Raw genomic sequence first — 18,991 nt, forward strand, 5'->3', positions numbered from 1 at the left:
TCTAATATACAGTATATTTACTGGTTTTATGTTGGTGAAAGTATCTTAAAATCAGCAGTATGAAGCCATTGGGAAGTCCGACTGTAGCCCAAGCTGTTTGCCCTTTTTTGTTGAGTGACATCCATTTCTGTTATTTACAAATGTTCCTGCATACTTCACCATATTACTTTGTTGTTGTTTTGCTGTTTTGAGCTTGGCCCTGGAACTCACTCTGCAAGCTAACTTGGCTCAAACTCCTGACACTCTTCCTATCTCAGCCACCCATGCCTACAATTACAGACAGGAGGCACTCGGCCTAGCTCAGTTAGGTTTTTAAAAACGATTTTTGTTAAATTATGACAGATGTGCAGAAAAGCATATAAATCACATATATACAAGTCTGTGTTTATTACAAGGTAAACACATCTCTGTAACTACCACCCAGGTTAAAAAAAATAGAACATTATCATTAGCAGTCCGGAAACTCCCTGCATAGGCCTTTCTAATTACCACCCCCTTTCTGTCTTTCCAGAGGGGGCCATTATCCTGACTTCTGTAACCATAGACTAGTTTTGCCCGGTTTTGAACTTTATTAAGTGGAATGATATACTATATATTTCCTTTCATAGTATTTATGTGATTCATATGTCCATATAGAACAGTTCTGTATATATTTTCATTGTGTTTATTCTGATAGACACAGTTTTAGTTTTGGACTATAATTTATCATACAGATATATGAGCATTTATGTATTATAATGAATGTGCACATATGGGTATGTTTTTCTTTCTTTTTCTTTTTTTCTTTCTTTTTATTTTATTTTATTTTATTTTATTTTTTTGGTTTTTCAAGACAGGGTTTCTCTTTGTAGCCCTGGCTGTCCTGGAACTCACTCTGTAGCCCTGGCTGTCCTCGAACTCAGAAATCTGCCTGCCTCTGCCTTCCTAGTGCTGGGATTAAAGGCATGCACCACCACTGCCCAGTGGGTTTGTATTTCTAAGAGTGGAAAACTTGCTTACAGATACGTGCTTGCTCAGCTGTCAGTAATACCGTCTTGGATTCCAAATTTGTTCTAATTTACACATATAAAAATGCATAAAAGCACTAGTTATCAACTCAGTTATATGGATTTATTGACCTACTAATGCATTTAGTAAGTCTTCATTATCTTCAGAGGTTAATATTGATCATAGATTTGTTTATTTACATACATTTATTTTACATATATGTAAGCTACTGGTAGTTGTAAGCCACAACTAAACCTGGGTCTTCTATAGAGTGGTAAGAACTTTTAACTGCTGAGCCATATCTGCAGCCTGACACCTTGTCTTTAAAAGTTTTTTATTTTATTTTATTTTATTTTTTAAAATAAGTCAGGTGTAGGGTCGCATGCCTTTAGTCTAAGTAGTCAAAGGCAGGAAGATCTCTGTGAGTTGAGGCCAGCCTGGTCTACAAACTAAGTTCCCGGATAACCAGAGCTAGCTACACAGAGAAACCTTGAATTCCAAAAACAAACAAAAAAAAAAAAATTAAAAAAAAAAAAAAGAAAGAAAGAAAAAAGAAAAAGAAAAAAAAGGTTTTAAAACTGGAGATTAGCAGGCAGAATTTCCAGAGCTATTGACGGGACGTATCTATCCTGAAAGCAGGCAGCTCAGTCAGTCTTCTGTCAAAGCATAGGCCAGAAACTGCAGGAAGGCCACTGAGGCCTTGATGCTGGCTGCCTCAAAGAAGCATGAAGTCGGGCTTTATATCTTTAGTAAGAAATACATCTTAGAACAATCATTTATAGTATTTCAAGAAAAATGTAATTTCTCGAAGATTTGAATGTGAAATGGCCTTTTAGAGGTTGTTTGAAGACCTGACACGGTTTTGAAATGCTAAGTGAATTTGGTAGACACAATGAAGTCCTGAATAGAACTTGAATGTCTTAAATTACTTCAAGAAAACTCCAAGAAGGAAAATCCATGGCAGTGTGGTGTCAGAAGAACCAAAGGAGTTTCTACGAAGAGAAGTGGTCAAGTGGACTGGCCCTAGAACACATTTCAGCAGTTTTCTTTGTGGGTTGACCATTGTGGTAGCCACACCAGAGATGAACTACTCAGCTAATCTTCCTGTTTTCGTACTCCCTTGTGAGTGGTGTAGATCACCAGAATCCCAAGAAGCTTAAATGTAAAGCATGAAGCATTTACATAGTGTCTTACTTGGATGATCTAACAGCCCTCCTAATACGGTCACCCTTCCCCATCTTTCAGAGAAGAAACCGAGCTCCACAGTGATGCTCCTAGGATTCCAGAGCAAAGTCAGTGATGCAGCTATGGCTCCAGTCATGCTAGCCAGTTCCCAGAGGACACAGAGCCATCATTCAGCACAGTGTGGCTCACGTCCCTAAGCCCAGCACTTGGGAGATGAAGGCAGGATGTCTACCATCAGTTAGAGCCTGGGCTGTGGAGTGAGTTTCTACAGAGACCCTGTCTCAGAAAGCCAAAACAAACCCCACAAGACGGCTGCACTACAGGCTGTTATGTAGAGTTGTTGATGGAAAGTGTTCTTCTGATAAGGGGTTTTTGTGAATTTATATCGGATCATTGGGCTTTTTTTTTCATGTCATAAAATATCCATAACTGTTTTCCATCTGTATTCCTCAGGCTTCTCTGAGAGTAACAGGGCTTATAGAATGAGTCTCTCTCCGTATTAAAAAGGGGACTTATTAGAATGGCTTACAGGCTGCAATCCAGCTAGTCCAACAATGGCTGCCTATGAGTGGAAAGGCCAAGAATCCAGTGGTTGTCCAGTCTACAAGGCAGGATGTCTCAGCTGGTCTTTATTATATGCTGGGGCCCCAAAGGAGTGTGCTACAGTGCCAGTCAAGAAATGGACTTGATAGCAAGGCGTGAGCAAGCAGGCCAAGCAAAAGTGTCCTTCTTCCATGTCCTTATATAGGCTTCCAGCAGATGCGTGGCCCAGATTAAAGGTGTGTCTTCCCATGTCAAGATCTGGATTGGATGCTGGTCTAACTACTTCAAATTAAGCAAAAATCTCTCACAGGTTTTGAACTTTAGTTAATTCCAGATCTAGTCAAGTTGACAACCTAGAATTGCCATCACCCCACCTTAACAAATCATTTAGATTTTTTTTATTAAGATATAGATTTTTAAAGTTTTATGTGTATGAGTGTTTTGCCTGTTGCATGTTTGTGCACTATGTTTATACCTGGTTCCTGTGGAGGTCAGAAGAGGGCAGCAGATCTCCTGGAACAATTCAAAGTCACAGATGGTTGTAAGCCACCATGTGTGTGCCACGAACCAAACCTGGGACCCTTGCAAGAGCAACAAGCTCTTAGCTGCTGAGATACCTCTTCAGCTCATGACACTATTTATTTTTTATACCTTCACCTTCATTACACTGTATGTGTGGAGGCCAGAGGATAACTCGTAGCAGTTCTGGCATTAATGAATTTCTGAAAGTATGTACTGACTACGGGCCAAGAATTTATAATAGATAGTAGGAATGAAAAGACCTGCTCGTCCTGTTTAGTAGAAAGGACAGACAAGCAGAATGAGAACGAGAACACTGTGTGTAAGATACTGGATCCTAGGATGAAACTCGGATCATCAACCTTGGCAGTATGTGCCTCTCCCTGCTGGGTGAGCTTGCCTGCTTCCATTTAAATCATTTTTGTTTTGCTTTTAAGAAGGGGTCCTGTGTTGCCCTGGGTGGCCTCACTTGAATTTTTGATCCCTCTCCCTCTGCCTCCCAAGTGCTGGTTTTGTGGTACAGGGTAACAATGTTTAAATATATGTATCAGTAGGGGCCCTATAAAGCCAGGAGAGTGATATACTGTTGTTCGAACAAATGCTTTTGAATCTCAGCATTTGAGATAATTGCTTAAAGATCAACAAATTTTGTTATAAACACTGGCATTATTGAATTTCTGAAAGTATGTATTTACTATAGGCCAAGAATTTATAATAGATAGTAGGAATGAAAAGACCTGCTCGTCCTGTTTAGTAGAAAGGACAGACAAGCAGAATGAGACCGAGAACACTGTGTGTAAGATAGAGAATATATGAAGTTAATGCATGCGCTCTCTCACTCTCTCTCTCTCTCTCTCTCTCTCTCTCTCTCTCTCTCTGTGTGTGTGTGTGTGTGTGTGTGTGTGTGTGTGTGTGTGTGTGTAAAACCTTGCAAAAAACAGTATCCAAGTTTAGTCTTAAAGATATTTAAAATATCAGGGGTAGAGTGGTGATTAGACATGCATGCAAGCAGCACACTCATAGACAGAAGAACACATTATACGCGGTGAGTTCAGTGCAGCCGTGATGCTATTTCAGGAGCGCATGAGAAAATTCTGACTTACCCTTCTAGCTCTCCAGGCCGTGAGAGGCTATAGTTACCGAGTCACTGCGCTTTAGGACAGTGAGTATATTCTGTCTAAATTCTGTCACCTGTGACTTAGACGGTCAAATGAGGGGACGGACTGAGGGATTTATCAGGTAAGAGCATGGCAGTGAAGATTTGAACGCAATGACTGACTTGTATTTAACAGATAGTCTTTCTGAACTTTTGGTGGAATCTATTTTTGTTGCCATTGTTGTTATGAGGCAGGGTCTTACAGTGGCTTGAATGTAATTTCTATTTAATTTTTTTGAACCCATCCCTCTATTTAATTTTTTGTTTGTTTGTTTTGGTTTTATGGAGCCAGGGTTTCTCTTTGTAGCCCTGGCTGTCCTGGAACTCTATCAGGCTGGTCTCAAACTCAGAAATCTGCCTGCTTTTGCCTCTCGAGTTCCAGGATTAAAGGAACATACTACCACAAACTGATGAGTCCAATTTAAAATTTTTTTTTAATTTTACTTTTTTTTTTCATTTTTTATTAGGTATTTAGTAATTTTACTTTTTTTAAATGTGGATTTATACTTGAATCTGTATGTGTGCCTGAGAAGATCAGAAGAGGGCATCAGATCCTGTAGACCAGTTAGGAGCCACCTTCACATGGTGTTACTGAAACTTGAGTCCTCTGGAAAAGTAGGATGAACTCTTGATCTCCGAGCCATCGTTCTCTGACCAGGAGTGAATCTTACATTTGACATTAATTAATGTGTTTGTTTGTTGCTCTTGACCTCGTGACGTATGTTTTCTGAGACACTTTCACTAGTTAACTCAGACTGGCTGGCAACTTGCTACCTTCTCACTGCCCCCCCACCAAGTGCTACTTATAATGATAATGATGTGTGTGTGAGAGAGAGAGAAAGAGAGAGAGAGAGAGAGAGGGAGAAAGAGAGAGAGAGAAAGAGAGAGAGAGTATTGGTGCATTGGTGCCACGTCACACGCATGAGGAGGTCAGAGGTCAGCTTCTAGAACCCATTCTCCCCATCCATTATGTGGTTTCTGGTACTGAATTCAAGTCAAGTGGCATGGTATCAAGTGCCCTTTATTTGTTGAGCCATCTCTCAGGGCCACTTTTGAATTAAAGAGTTGAAATTATAAGTAAAGTAGATTATTATCAATATTTCAGGGATACATAGAACAGTTATATAGTTCTAGAACATAACGAATTGTGTTTTGTAGAGGGAAAAAACGATCACACTGTCCAAGTCCTGACACTCATCCTTTACCATGGTGCTAAGTTCATGACTCCATCTTTTTCTTTAAAAAAAATTTTAATGTGTAGAAGGCTTTTGCCTGCGTATACGCATTTGCATAGGACATCGGATCCCGTCCTGGACTTACAGATGCTTGTGAACCACCATGTGGTGCTGGGAACAGAATTGGAGTTAAGAGCATGTGTTGTTCTTTCAGAGGACTCAAGTGTGGCTTCCAGCACTCACACAAGGCAGCTTACTGCCCCTGGGATCCAATGTCCTGTTCTGGCTCCTTGTGTACTCTGCATGTAAGGATACACAGACCTCCATACATGCACACTTAAGACTATTTTTAAGCCAGGCACTGGTGGCGCACGCCTTTAATCCCAGCACTTGGGAGGCAGAGGCAGGCGGATTTCTGAGTTCAAGGCCAGTCTGGTCTACCGAGTGAGTTCCAGAACAGCCGGGGCTACACAGAGAAAACCTGTCTTGAAAAAAAAAAATTTTTTTTAAAGTTCTTGTCTTTCATCTAGTTTGGAGAGTTTTTAGTCACTTTGTGTCCCCTTTCCATGGTTGCTATTAGCTCCCTCAGCATATTTAACAGATATTATTAATTATTTGTCTGCTATATTCAGTAACTTTCTTAGGGTCAAAATCTATGTCCCCGTCCCCCATACCCCCCCCCATGTGTGTGTGTGTGTGTGTGTGGTGTAACAGCAGACATATTCAGCATTTGATATTGCAAATCTGTAAATAAGATTATTTTACGTCTTGCTCCAAAATGTTCTGGAGACTGGGGTCATTCATTTCTGAGTCCTCTTTCTAAGCACCTATGAAGTGTCTGCATTTCTTCTGAGTGGTCACCGAAGTCTCCTCTTTAGCTTGGGTTCAGACTCCCATTTTCCATTGTTTCTCTTTTAGTGCTGTGGCTGAGTCCAGGTTCTCTTCCTTCATCTTAGACACCTTCCCACTGCTCTTTGCACGTGTTAACAGGGATCTCCTTTAATGATAAGGATTTGCTTTCTGTTTCTTAGTTGTAAACCCTTGGCTGGCTGTTTTCCAGGTTCCTGCTTGTTCTTTGTTGTTGTTTTTGGGGTTTCTTTTGTTGTTGTTGCTTTGTTTTGTTTTGTTTTGTTTTTTTGAGAAGGGTTTCTCTGTATAGTCCTGGCTGTCCTGGAACCTGCTTTTTCTTTGAAACATTGGAAAGAAGGGTATTGGAGGCTTCCTCCTGGGGCACTCTCTCTCTCCTTACCTGCCTTTTTAGTGAACCAACTAGCTTTGTGGCCAAAGCAAGTGGGAGTGACCAAGAGAGGAGAGCAGGCTGAGAGGGCAGAGAGCTGTTCAGGTGGGAGTGGGGGGACTATAGTGCAGTCAGAATGGGGAGTGCCACTTTCATTATGGGTGTAATACAGAGTCACTGAAGAACTTTAAGCGAAGTGACCCTGAATAACTTCCATGAGATCACACCTGCTGCTTACTGTGTTGAAACACAGCCAAGTAAATAACAAGGTTAGTGTCATAGCTATACATGGGAGAAGAAACCAAGTATTTGTTAGGTTATATGGGTTTGAGGTGGAGATATAATATATAACAGATATAAACTAGATACAAATATATATTTATAAATCTAAATAGATATAAATAAGACATATAATAGATATAAATTTGGAAATTACCAACATATGTGGCATTTAACTTCATGAGACTAGTTAAAAGTATCTTTAGAGTCAATAGAGACAGAAATGAAAAAAGATTAGAGTACCCCTAAGTACCCTCAACATTTAGAGGTGAGAGTATTCTCAAGTATTACCAACATCTAGGTCAATAGTTCTCAACTGGTGAATCAAGATCTCTTGGTAGGCGGTCTAACAGTCCTTTCATAGGGGTCTCCTAAGACCATCCTGCATATCAGATATTTACATTATGATTCACAACAGTAGCAAAATTACAGTTATGAAGTAGCGACAAAAATAATTTTATGATTCAGGTGTCACCACAACACAAGAAACTGTATTAAAGGGTTGCAACATTAGGAAGGTGCTCTAGAGGAAAGAATCATTTATAGAGTCTGAAACTGAACATTAAGGAAAAGGGAGAAAGTGAGTGAGTTTCTTGTTTGTCATTAAGCATTTAGGAGACTCCTCCCAAGTAGCTGTAACAAATCCTGGTGATAGATAATTGAGTAAAGAGTGAACAGTGAAGAGAGCATCAGTATGCCTTTGTTTGGGTCAATTTAAGAAGACAGTGGGGATTATGAACTAACCAGTACCCCGGAACTCTTGACTCTAGCTGCATATGTATCAAAAGATGGCCTAGTCGGCCATCACTGGAAAGAGAGGCCCATTGGACTTGCAAACTTTATATGCCCCAGTACAGGAGAACGCCAGGGCCAAAAAGTGGGAGTGGGTGGGTAGGGGAGTGTGGGGGAGGGTATGGGGGACTTTTGGGCTAGCATTGGAAATGTAAATGAGGAAAATACCTAAAAAATAAAAATAAAAAGACAGTGGGGCCGGGTAGGTGGCACACGCCTTTGATCCCAGCACTCGGGAGGCAAAGGCAGGTGGATTTCTGAGTTCGAGACCAGCCTGGTCTACAAAGTGAGTTCCAGGACATCCAGGGCTATACAGAGAAACCCTGTCTTGAAAAAAAAAAAACAAAAAAAGAAAAAGAAAAAAAAAAGAAGAAGACAGTGGGTGTAAAACTGATTTCAAGAGATAACGTGGGCATGGTGGCACATGTATATAATTTGGATACTCAGAAGGCTGAGGCATGATTGCCTGAGTTTAAGGTGGGCCAGAGTGGCTTAGATTCTGTCTCAAAAGTTTGAAAGAAAGAAAGAAAGAGAGAGAGAGAGACAGAGAGACAGAAAGAAAGAGAGAGAATTAGAAATGTGGTTATATTACATATATAGTAAGTCCCTGAGTTTATTCCCCATTAGCACACACATAATACTTGTTGGATTTTGTTTGTTTGTTTGGTTGGTTGGTTGGTTTTTCTTCTTTTTTGAGACAGAATGGCCAGGGGAAGGTATAGCCTAGAGTTCACTGTGCAGCCCAAATGGGGTTTGAAGCAATCCTGCCTCAGTTTTCTAGTGCTGGGATTATAGGTGTGAGCTCCCATGCTTAGGGGAAGAAATTCCAAAAACGTCTCTAATGGTTTAGGAGGTTCAGTTGGAATACTTCAGTTTGTAGGCTAGAGGCTGTTTTTGTGGAATATATGTATCTAGTCTAGCAGGTAAGATTCCCCAGGAAAGGAAAGAAGACCAAACTAAAAAGTAAATAGTAATATCTTTATGGGTAGAATACACGATCTTATATATGTTAATTCTTAATTCTGTGCACATTTTAGTAGTCCTTGTTGCCATTTAAAATGTCTAAACAATGTTGAGACAATATTGATTCCATTATTTGTATATTTACACATTTTCATGTAATATTCATTGTTCAAAACTCTGTGCTTCCTGTTTTGAATATAACATTGTAAGGGCTAGAGAAATAGTCCAGTGATTAAGAGCACTGCCTCCTTTCCCAGAGAACCTGAATTTAATTCCCAGGACCAGCATGGAGACTGCCTGGCCCTTAACTCCCGTGCCAGGGTATCCTGTCTTCTACCTTCTGCAGGCAGTACATGTATCTGGTGCACAAACATACATGTAGTTTAAACACATATGCACATAAATTCATAAAATGGTTTAAAATTATAAATTACATTTTAAGATACATAAAGTCTCTGTCGTGTGTTCTTAGTAATTGTAGTAAAGGTGACATCTTCCTTTGATGTGGAAAACATTTTAATATGTATTATAAGCTTAGTCATCCTATCAAGTACTTAGGACAGGTGGTAGGCTTTTTGTTGACTTTTTTGTTTTTATTTACTGCTACTAATAAGGAACCTTGTAAATGACAATACACTATCTTTTAGAGTTTTCTTTTATGGCAAAGTAAGACTCATTGTTTTTTTTGTGTGTGTGTGTGTGTGTGTGTGTGTGTGAACCAAATGCTGGTGTGTTTTTATTTGTTTTTTGTTGTTTTTTTTTTTTTGCAAGGTCTACCTGTGGAGCCCTGACTGCCTTAGAACTTACAGAGTTCTATCTGGTTTGGACTCCAGAATGCTGGGATAAATGTCTTTTTTTTTTAATTAAAAAATTAATTATTTATACATGTATGTGTCAGAACGTAGATTTGTGCGCATGAACTGCACTCAGAAGATGTTGTTGGATCCCTTGGAGCCAAAGTTAGAAACAGTTGTGAGCCCTCTGATGTAGGTGCTAGGAACCAAGCTGAGGTCCTCTGAAAGGGCAGTGCATGGCTCTTACCAGCCAAGTCATCTCTCTGGTGCCCCGTGGAGCAGAACCAATAAGCACACTTGAAGTCATTTAAAGATACAGAACTCTATTCAGGACTGCATCAGATGTCTAGCTCTTGGATTAGTGCGTGTCCCTCAGTCCACGCCCAAGTAGAAGAAGTTAGGTTTTATTCCTTCCTAGGCTAGAAAGGTCAGATGGATTAATAAAAAGGTAGAATACTTTGGATTTTTCCAGCAAGGTACCATGTCTCTAAGAATTAATTACTTTAGCCTTACTGCTCGACTGTGTGTGTGTGTGTTGGGGTGAGTTGTTGGGGTTTTTGTTTGTTTTTGCTAGAGTCTTATGTATTTCTAGCTGTCTTAGGATTTGCTCTGGGTGCTGGCCTTGGACTCACAAATATGTGTCTGCCTCTTGACTCTCTTGCATTAAGATTAAAATCATACACTACACCCAGCTCCACAGAGGGTTTCTTTCTAGCATAAAGAAGAATAAAGTTGTATTGTTTTAAAAAAAAACAGGAAAGCGGAGGCGAGAAAGAGGCTGCTGCCTGAAGTGATATGCTTAAGTAAACTTTATACTTGTATAACCTTATGAAGCCTTGTAGTGACTATACACCAATTAAATATATTTAAAATACTTTAGTGATACAGTTTACATACTATATGATTTAACTCATATAAATAATTTACCTCATTTGTAAAAATTTTATTACTTTCGTGTGTGTGTCTGGCTGTACATGTGTAAATAAGTATGGTGTGTATGTGTGCTTGCACTTGTACTGTGAAAGCAAGCGGCTTTATCTGCCAGGACATCTCTCTGGCCTCACTTCCCGCTCCCCCGAATCCTTTTAATTTTAAGGATGTATTTGTATATGTGTGTGTGTGTGTGTATGTATGTATGTATGTATGTATGTATGTATGTATGTATGTATGTATGTATGTCACATGTTTCATGTGCCCATGGAGGCCAAAATAGTGTCAGGTCAGAGTTTCTGGAGCTCATGAGAGCCACCCACTGTGAGTTCTGAGACCCAAGCACAGGTCTTCTGGAAGAGGACTGAGCACTCTTTCACCTGAGCCATCTTTCCAGAGCCTCTTCTTCCTTTTTGATGACAGAGTCTTTCTTTTTCAGTCTAGGCTGACTTCCAACCTAAGACTCCTTAGATTTGCAGGCGTACATCACCACACCCAGCCATGGTTTCTGGTAATCACAGAGTTGTTTAAATATCACTGGAACCAGTTTAGGCCATTTTCATCATCTCAAAAAGAAACTCCATAACCTATGGCCAGTATTCACTGCTCACCAGTCACACCACACACTCATCCTGCCTTCAGCTTTACAACCACTAATCTACTAATGGTCTCTATACATTTGTTAGGGAGATTGCAAGTTTGAGGCCAACTTGAGATACATATTAAAACTGTCTCAAAAAGAGGAGGCGGTGCAGAGTAAGCCTCTGTGATTGTAAGGTTTTCACAGTTATGAGCTGTGAGTCAATGTTTCATTTTTGTTAGATACTTAGTTTTGTAATGCTGGGAGTTGAACCTGGGTCCTTATACATCTTATAAAAGAATTCTACTGCAGCCCTTATTTTAATTTGAGACAAGATCTCAGCAAGTCATGTAGTCTGCTATGAACTCAATCTGTAGCCCAGGATGGCTGAATTGAATTCATGATTTTCCAGTTTCAGTCTATAAGTAACTGTGATTATAAGCCTATAAGATTATCAGGTCCTAGTGAAATAGATTCACTTCTTTTTATTACCTAATAATACTTCATTACACTGATATATCATGCTTTTATTTATCTACTTATCAATTGTTAGACAGCTGGTTATTTCCCCTTTTTAATACTGCAAATAAATACTGCACTGAGCATTGACATGCAAATTAGCATTGAAGTCTCTGCTTTCAATTCCACTGGGTATTTACTTAGTAGTGGAATTACTAAATGGTACAGAAATTCTATTTTCAAATTTTTGAGGACTTACCAGACTTTTCTACAGAAGCTACACCCCCATCACTAATGGCATGTTCAACTACTCTTTATTTTTTTGCTTAATGCCTCCTGCATTCAGGTATTTTCACCTCGTCTTCCTAATGGGTCAAGAAGGGATCTTTTATTGCTTTGGTTTATAGTTCAGTATAATTAATGAGGCTGGATTTTTTTTCATGTCATTACTAGAGATTTATATATCTTTGGAGAAGTATCCAGATTTTTTAAAAAAAAATTATTTGACCTATTTTCCTTTTTCTTCCTTCCTTTCTTTCTTTCTTTCTTTCTTTTCTTTTTTTTTTTTTTTTTGAGACAGGGTTTCCCTGTGTAGCCCTGGCTGTCCTGGAACTCACTCTGTAGACCAGGCTGGCCTCGAACCCAGAAATCCGCCTGCCTCTGCCTCCCAAGTGCTGGGATTAAAGGCATGTGCCACCACCGCCCGGCTTGACCTATTTTCTTACTAGAAACTTGTTAAAACTGCTTTATATGTTCTCGATATGTTTTTACATGTTTTACATATAAGTTCTTTTTTGTTTTGTTATATATATATGTATTTTTTTTAAAGATTTATTTATTTATTACTTGTATGAGTACACTGCTGCTGTCTTCAGACACACCAGAAGAGGGCATCGGATCCCATTACAGATGGTTGTGAGCCACCATGTGGTTGCTGGAAATTGAACTCAGGACCTCTGGAAGAGCAGTCAGTGCTCTTACCCGCTGAGCCATCTCTCCAACCCTGTTTTGTTATATTTTTTGAGACAGAATTTTTCTGTTGAGTAGCCCTGCCTACCCTGGAACTCGATCTGTAGACCCTGAACTCAAAGATCTGCCTGCCTCCACAGCTGCCTCCTTCTCTTCTTCTTCCTCTTCCTCCTCCTCCTTGTCCTCCTCTTTCTCTTCCTGCTCCTTTTCCTCCTTCTCCTCCGTCTCTTCTTCCTCCTCCTCCTCCCCCCTCTGCATGCTGGAATTAAAGATGTGTACCACCATTATCTGGCTGGATATACATTGTTTATCAGACACATCATTTATCCAAGTTTTCTTCTTTTCCCTATGGGTGGTTTGTCTGCTTGCTTACGACTTCCTGGTTTTGTTTGTTTGATGAGGTTTCCCTGCTCAGGTTGGCCTCCTGAAGAGCTACTATTGCAGACATGTGCCCAGGGGTCTCTTTAGTATCCCCTGGGTTATTTCTTCTCTTTCTCCTAGAACACATCTGAGAGCCAAGGGTCCCAAGAGGGTGGAATTTACATATTATTACTGGGGACAATGTGGACTATCTCTTTGGAAGATAATCTGGCAGCTGCTGAAGGTATCATTTGAAACACAAACTTTTGTTCTTACTTATTTTCCAAACAGTCTCTCAGCTGGCCTCGAACTTACAATCCTCCCTTCTCAGTATGGGAGTAGATGGGACTGTGTTTTTCAAAACCACCCTGGTTGTTTGTAGATTTTGATTTTGTTTTTTTGAGACAGAATCTCACCATGTAACTCTGGCTGTCCTGAAACTATATAGACTTAGAAAGATACTTCTGCCTCTGCCTCCTGAATGCTTAGATTACACATGTGTGCTATCATGCTTTGCCACATAGTGCCTGTATACTTTTCACATCAAAACTTTTCATTTTGCAGAAGTAAAAGCTAGGTTTTCATCTGACATGTACTGTAGATGTATTTTGCATCATCTATTGCCACATAGTGCCTGTATACTTTTCACATCAAAACTTTTCATTTTGCAGAAGTAAAAGCTAGGTTTTCATCTGACATGTACTGTAGATGTATTTTGCACCATCTATTATAGTATATTATAATCCTGTGAAATCCTAAAGTCACATAGTATTATGGTCTTTGTACAATTGTTTTATTGTATCTACTTTTCCTAAAATCAAGTTAAGGGTGAACAAATCACTGTTTGCTATTGCTTCCATTTCCCCTTATGATTTGTGCTTAGTGATTAATATTTTGTTATATGATTAAAGAACAGCTATAGTACCTATATTTTTTTGGTTTTGTATGTGTGTGTGTGTGTGTGTGTGTGTGTGTTTTAACCTCCTTAAACTTCTTCATTACACTCAATTTCTTCCCATGTTACAAGATAGTTTTTCCAGTTGGTTGGAATACAAAGTGCTTGTTTTTTGTTATGTTTTGAGACAAGGTTTTACACTTTAGTCCAGACTGTCCTTGAAAATTCGTTATATAGTCTAGATTGTCTTCACTGGATCTTTATGCCTAACCATCTAGGTGCTGGGAGTATAGGCATGCACTGCCAAATGTGGCTACATGCTGCTTATTAAAGCAAGAGATACCATTGTGACCAAGAATACATTAATATTTGGGCATAAGTTATTTACATTTGGTAGTTGAGCCAGGTGGTGGTGGCTTTAATCCCAGCACTCAGGAGGCAGAGATAGGAGGGTGTCTGTGATTTTTGAGGTCAGTCTGATCAATAGAGTGAGTTTCAGGATAGCCAAGGCTACACAGAGAAACCCTGTCTGAAACAAACAAACAAACAAACAAAACAAACAAACAAAACAAACAAAAGTTTGATAGCTATTACTTTTCAGAATTAAAAAAAATCTCAACAGTTGCACAGTTAGTAAAACTTTTATCTAAAGGTTGGGTTTTTCTTTTTTTCTCTTTTTGGTTTTCTGAGACAGGGTTTCTGTGTAGCCCTGGCTATCCTGGAACTCACTCTGTAGACCAGGCTGGCTTCAACTCACAGAGCTCCACCTGCCTCTGCCTCCCGAGTGTGGGTTTAAATGAGTGAGCCACCACAGCTCAGCTTATGCTTTATGTTTTTAAAGATTGTCTTAAAACCAGTTTATTATTTCTTTATCTCAGGCTCCTGTTTGTTTCTATGTAGCTTGAATTTCAGTATTTGCATAGTTTGGTTAATAAAATATGAAACATGCATAATCCTAATGATTTAAGCAGTTTCATTAGGGAAGGAGTAATAAACACAACTGACTATAGGAAGATGCTTGCATTCGCTTCACAGATACCTAAGTTATTTGGCTGCCAGGCTGGTTCTGTGCTAGAGAAGCAGCGGCACCGTGTGAACTGCATGAGGCTAGGTGCCAGCATAGTTTGCAGCAGATTCAGGCTAGTGCTGTCAGCTAACCAAACCAAATGAGTTTCACTTTATTCTGGGTCACCTTCTTGTGACATCCTGACAATTATGCTTCTGGGTTTTCTACATATACCCCATGGGATCTGGAGCAGGTGACCACAATCCCCTAACTAACCCAAGAATATCTGACACTAGCTCTCAAACACACACCATTTTGGAGGGCAGTGCCTAGATAACCTACTCACTGCATGGAGGTGCTGGGACTGTGAGACATTTTACCCTGGAGTGTGACATATATATATATATATTTTTTTTCCAAGTAAAGGGATGTGCACTTTTACCTGTAAATGAATAGTTGTGCCCCCCACAGGAGCCTGTTTTGTTCTGTACAGAATATTAATAACCTGTTTGCAATGACTTGTCACACACAAACTACTCTGTGTACGTTTTCTTGATAAAGGCTTAGTGAATACTTACTACTAAGTTTAAAATACTTTTGTTGTTATTTTCCTAGGATTCTGATGCTTCATGACATGCCATCATGTAGAGCAATAATGAACACTGGCCTATTTTGGACTAGCCGACAACCCTCAGAAATGATACCGTAATAACCTACCGCAGGGAAGCTGAGCATACTCTATTTGGAGTGGACAACTCAAATTGTCACGGGAGTTTCAAAATGACAGACCCAATGATGGACTTTTTTGATGATGCTAATCTCTTTGGCGAGACTTTAGAAGGCTTGTCGGATGATACATTTGTACAGCCCGGACCTGTCTCACTGGTTGATGAACTGAACTTGGGTGCAGAGTTTGAGCCTTTGCACATAGACTCACTAAACCATGTTCAAGGTACTCCAACACACCAGAAGATGGCAGATTTTGAACAGTTAAGTCAGTTTGACTCGATGAAGTTTCATCCAGTTAACCAATCTTTCGGCAGCCCAGTTGAACACGTGTTATCTCCACACTCTCAATTTAATTGCTCTCCAATTCATCCCCCAAACCAGCCCAATGGCTTGTTTCAAGATGTAGCAGATGGCAGTCCAATGTGGGGTCACCAGACAGCTACTGGCCTCGCTAATCAAAATGGATCCCCCTTTCACCAACCAGGACATTCACACTCTCTGCATCAAAACAAAAGCTTTGTGGCGCACCCTGACTTTGCCTTATTTCAGGCCAGTGAACATCAAACACAGTGTTCTTCCCTTCACTCACAACAAAGCAGAAGTAACCTTAACCCAGGGCAAAACTCTCTTGGCCAGGCTAAAAATTTTCTAGACGCTAATGTTTCCGGCGCACACAGAGTTAACGTTAACCACCTCGCCACTGCCCCCTCCTCACAGCAGACTCTTCCAGTGCAGTTTTCTCCGACTGCAAACCCTCCTGCACACTTCCTCAAGTGCAGCAGTCACCAGGAAGGCAACTATAACAGACCTTCTCCAAGTATGACTTCCTGCTCCGTGAGTAACTCGCAACAGTTCCCTTCACACTATTCCTTCTCCAGTGGTCACGTGTCACCAAGCAGTCTCCTGCAGTCATCTGCAGGTCTCGCTCCCGGTCATACAAATCAGGCTTTATCTGATTTTGCTGGAAGTAACTCCTTTTCTCCTCATAGGGGAATGAAGCAAGAACCCACTCAGCATCTCCTGAACCCCACTCCATCACTGAATTCAAATAATTTTCAAATTTTGCATTCGTCACATCCTCAGGGTAATTATAGCAACTCAAAATTATCGCCCGTGCACATGAACTTCCCAGATCCTGTTGACGCAGGACCTCCAGTGGGTCATTTCAATGACCACGCGGAAACTAATGGTTTCTCATCTTTAGAAGAGAATTTACTTCATCACGTAGACTCTCATGCAGAACCATTTGCAGGACTTGACCCTGAAGACCTCCTGCAGGAGGGTCTCCTCCCCCAATTTGACGAATCACCATTTGGACAAGATAATTCAAATCATGTTTTAGATCATGACCTGGATCGCCAGTTCACTTCGCATCTTGTATCGAGGCCTTCTGACATGGCTCAAACTCAGCTGCAATATCAGGCTCGGGGCTGGCCTTCCCCACTGTCTACCAACCATCAACATTTACATAGCAGAAATCATCTATGTTTACAGCGGCAGGTATGTAGCCCTCTGTTTTTACTTTGGCAGTGCAAGTGTGGGTCAGCTACTATGCAGTTCATTTTAAATGAGACCTTTCAAGAGTTCTTAAAGATCAAAGTTGTACTGAGCGTGCCTATTTCGACAGGTTTGTCTTGCTGTTGACTCTTACTGAAAAGCAATTCTTTTTATTTTGGAGCTGTGAGATTTAATATGTCTTACTGCTTTTGTGTTTACTTTATTATAAGACTGTCTTGTTAAAATTAAACCTTAGTATCAATAAGTAAGTAGGAAACAACAGTTTGGAGATATTTTAGTATGACTCTGATAGGCATAGAATTGATGTACAAGCCCAAACAGACTTATCAGTAACCTAACATCTCCTTGATCCCTGGGTAAAGTACACAGGAGGAAACTCAGAAAACAGGTCCTATGGAGCTCACCTCTGTGGGCTTATCACCTCTGTGCTCTTGGCTTTCAGCTGCCTGAGGCAGGGTTGCAAGTTTAGGTTGGTTTGGGTACTTTAGAGGAACTGTGGAAAAGCTAAACACATATCAAAGTCCAGAAAGTCACAATTGTAAAGCCAAGGTAATGTGGAACGTCAGTTAAAATTCAGTGTGTTGTAAAAATCATAAAATGTACATTTGTTTTACTTATTAGAAACAATTTTTGACTGTTCATGCTTTCAAAAAATGTTTTTGTTACATTTTTTAATCTCTGTGTGTGGATGTATATGAAAGCATTCAGGTGCTGGTCGAGGTTGGGACCATGGTTTCTCATTCTAGAAATGGATTCTGGTATCAAACTTGTCACCAGGCCTTGCAGCAAGTGCCCTTACCTACTGAGCCAGCTCACCAGTCCTGATGTCCATGCTCAATGCTGGCATATTTATGGGGAAATTAATAATGTGCATGACTTTTTAACTGATAGACTGTTGAGAAATATGACACAAACATAGCAAAAATAATACACCCAAAATACATTTTTAAATTTATTATTTTATTTTATATGTGTGAGTATTTTGCCTGTATGCATGTCTGTGTACCGTGTGCATGCCTGGTGCCCAACAAAGGACAGAAGAGATTGTTGGATCCCCCTTGGATTTCAGTTACAGATGGTTATGAATTGTCATGTGGGTGTTGGGAACTGAGCCAGGGTCATCTGGAAGAGTAGCCAGTAGCTTTTAACTGCTGAGCAATCTCTCCAGCCCCCAAAAGGTGTTTTATGTTTATAGCAGGGAACTGGAAATACCACACCTTATTATCATATACCAATTTAATGGATTACTATAAACACTAAAAAGATCTTGAAGGCTAACACTGAGAAAATGTTAATGATACCCCAGGAATAAGATATAACTCCAAATTATGATCATAGTAAGATAGTTCAGAGTGCAGGTAGTGGAACGTGACTGGATTAGACTCTTGGCTCCTCATACTTCAGAGGTCTAACTTTGAGCTAGTTATATAATTTCTGTATGTCTCTGTTTTTTCATCTTTTTTTCTTTTAGATTTATTTTATTTATAGCCAAGTGTGATGACTTACATTTTTAATCCCAGCACTGGGGAGGCAGAGGCAGGCAGATCTCTGAGTTTGAGCCCAGCCTGGTCTACAGAGCAAGTTCCAGGACAGCCAGGGCTGTGTGTGTGTGTGTGTGTGTGTGTGTGTCTGTGTGTCTGTGTGTGTGTGTGTGTGTGTGTGTCTGTCTGTGTGTCTGTCTGTCTGTCTACATCTGAGCTATACTCTCAGACCTCCTTTTAGTCTTCATTTCCAAAAAGATTTTATTTTGTTTTGTTTGAGTCAGGGTCTCTCTATGTCATCTTGGCTGGCATGTAACCCAGAAGTCAGAGATCTGTCTCTGTCTTCCAAGAGCTAAAATTAAAGGAGTGAGCTACCACATCTGGCTCAAGGTAGGTTCTTACTACATTGTTTAGGTTGGCTTTGAATTAACTCT

At 40.1% G+C, this 18,991-nt stretch overlaps 1 protein-coding gene across 13 annotated transcripts in view; it reads left to right on the plus strand.

Annotated features, from left to right (window-relative positions):
• The window catches only part of Chd9 (chromodomain helicase DNA binding protein 9), a 226,215-nt gene that overhangs the window by 88,503 nt on the left and 118,721 nt on the right, over positions 1-18,991 (plus strand). For all 13 annotated transcript variants that reach the window (XM_017312517.2, XM_017312519.2, XM_006530570.4 and 10 more), the window contains one exon: positions 15,445-17,058. In XM_017312517.2, the coding sequence (XP_017168006.1) occupies positions 15,610-17,058 (1,449 nt within the window). In that variant the 5' untranslated portion in view covers positions 15,445-15,609. Of the gene's footprint in view, positions 1-15,444; positions 17,059-18,991 lie in introns of those variants that run through there.

The sequence above is a fragment of the Mus musculus genome, chromosome 8 (assembly GCF_000001635.26).
Source record: "Mus musculus strain C57BL/6J chromosome 8, GRCm38.p6 C57BL/6J".
Lineage (NCBI taxonomy): Eukaryota > Metazoa > Chordata > Mammalia > Rodentia > Muridae > Mus > Mus musculus.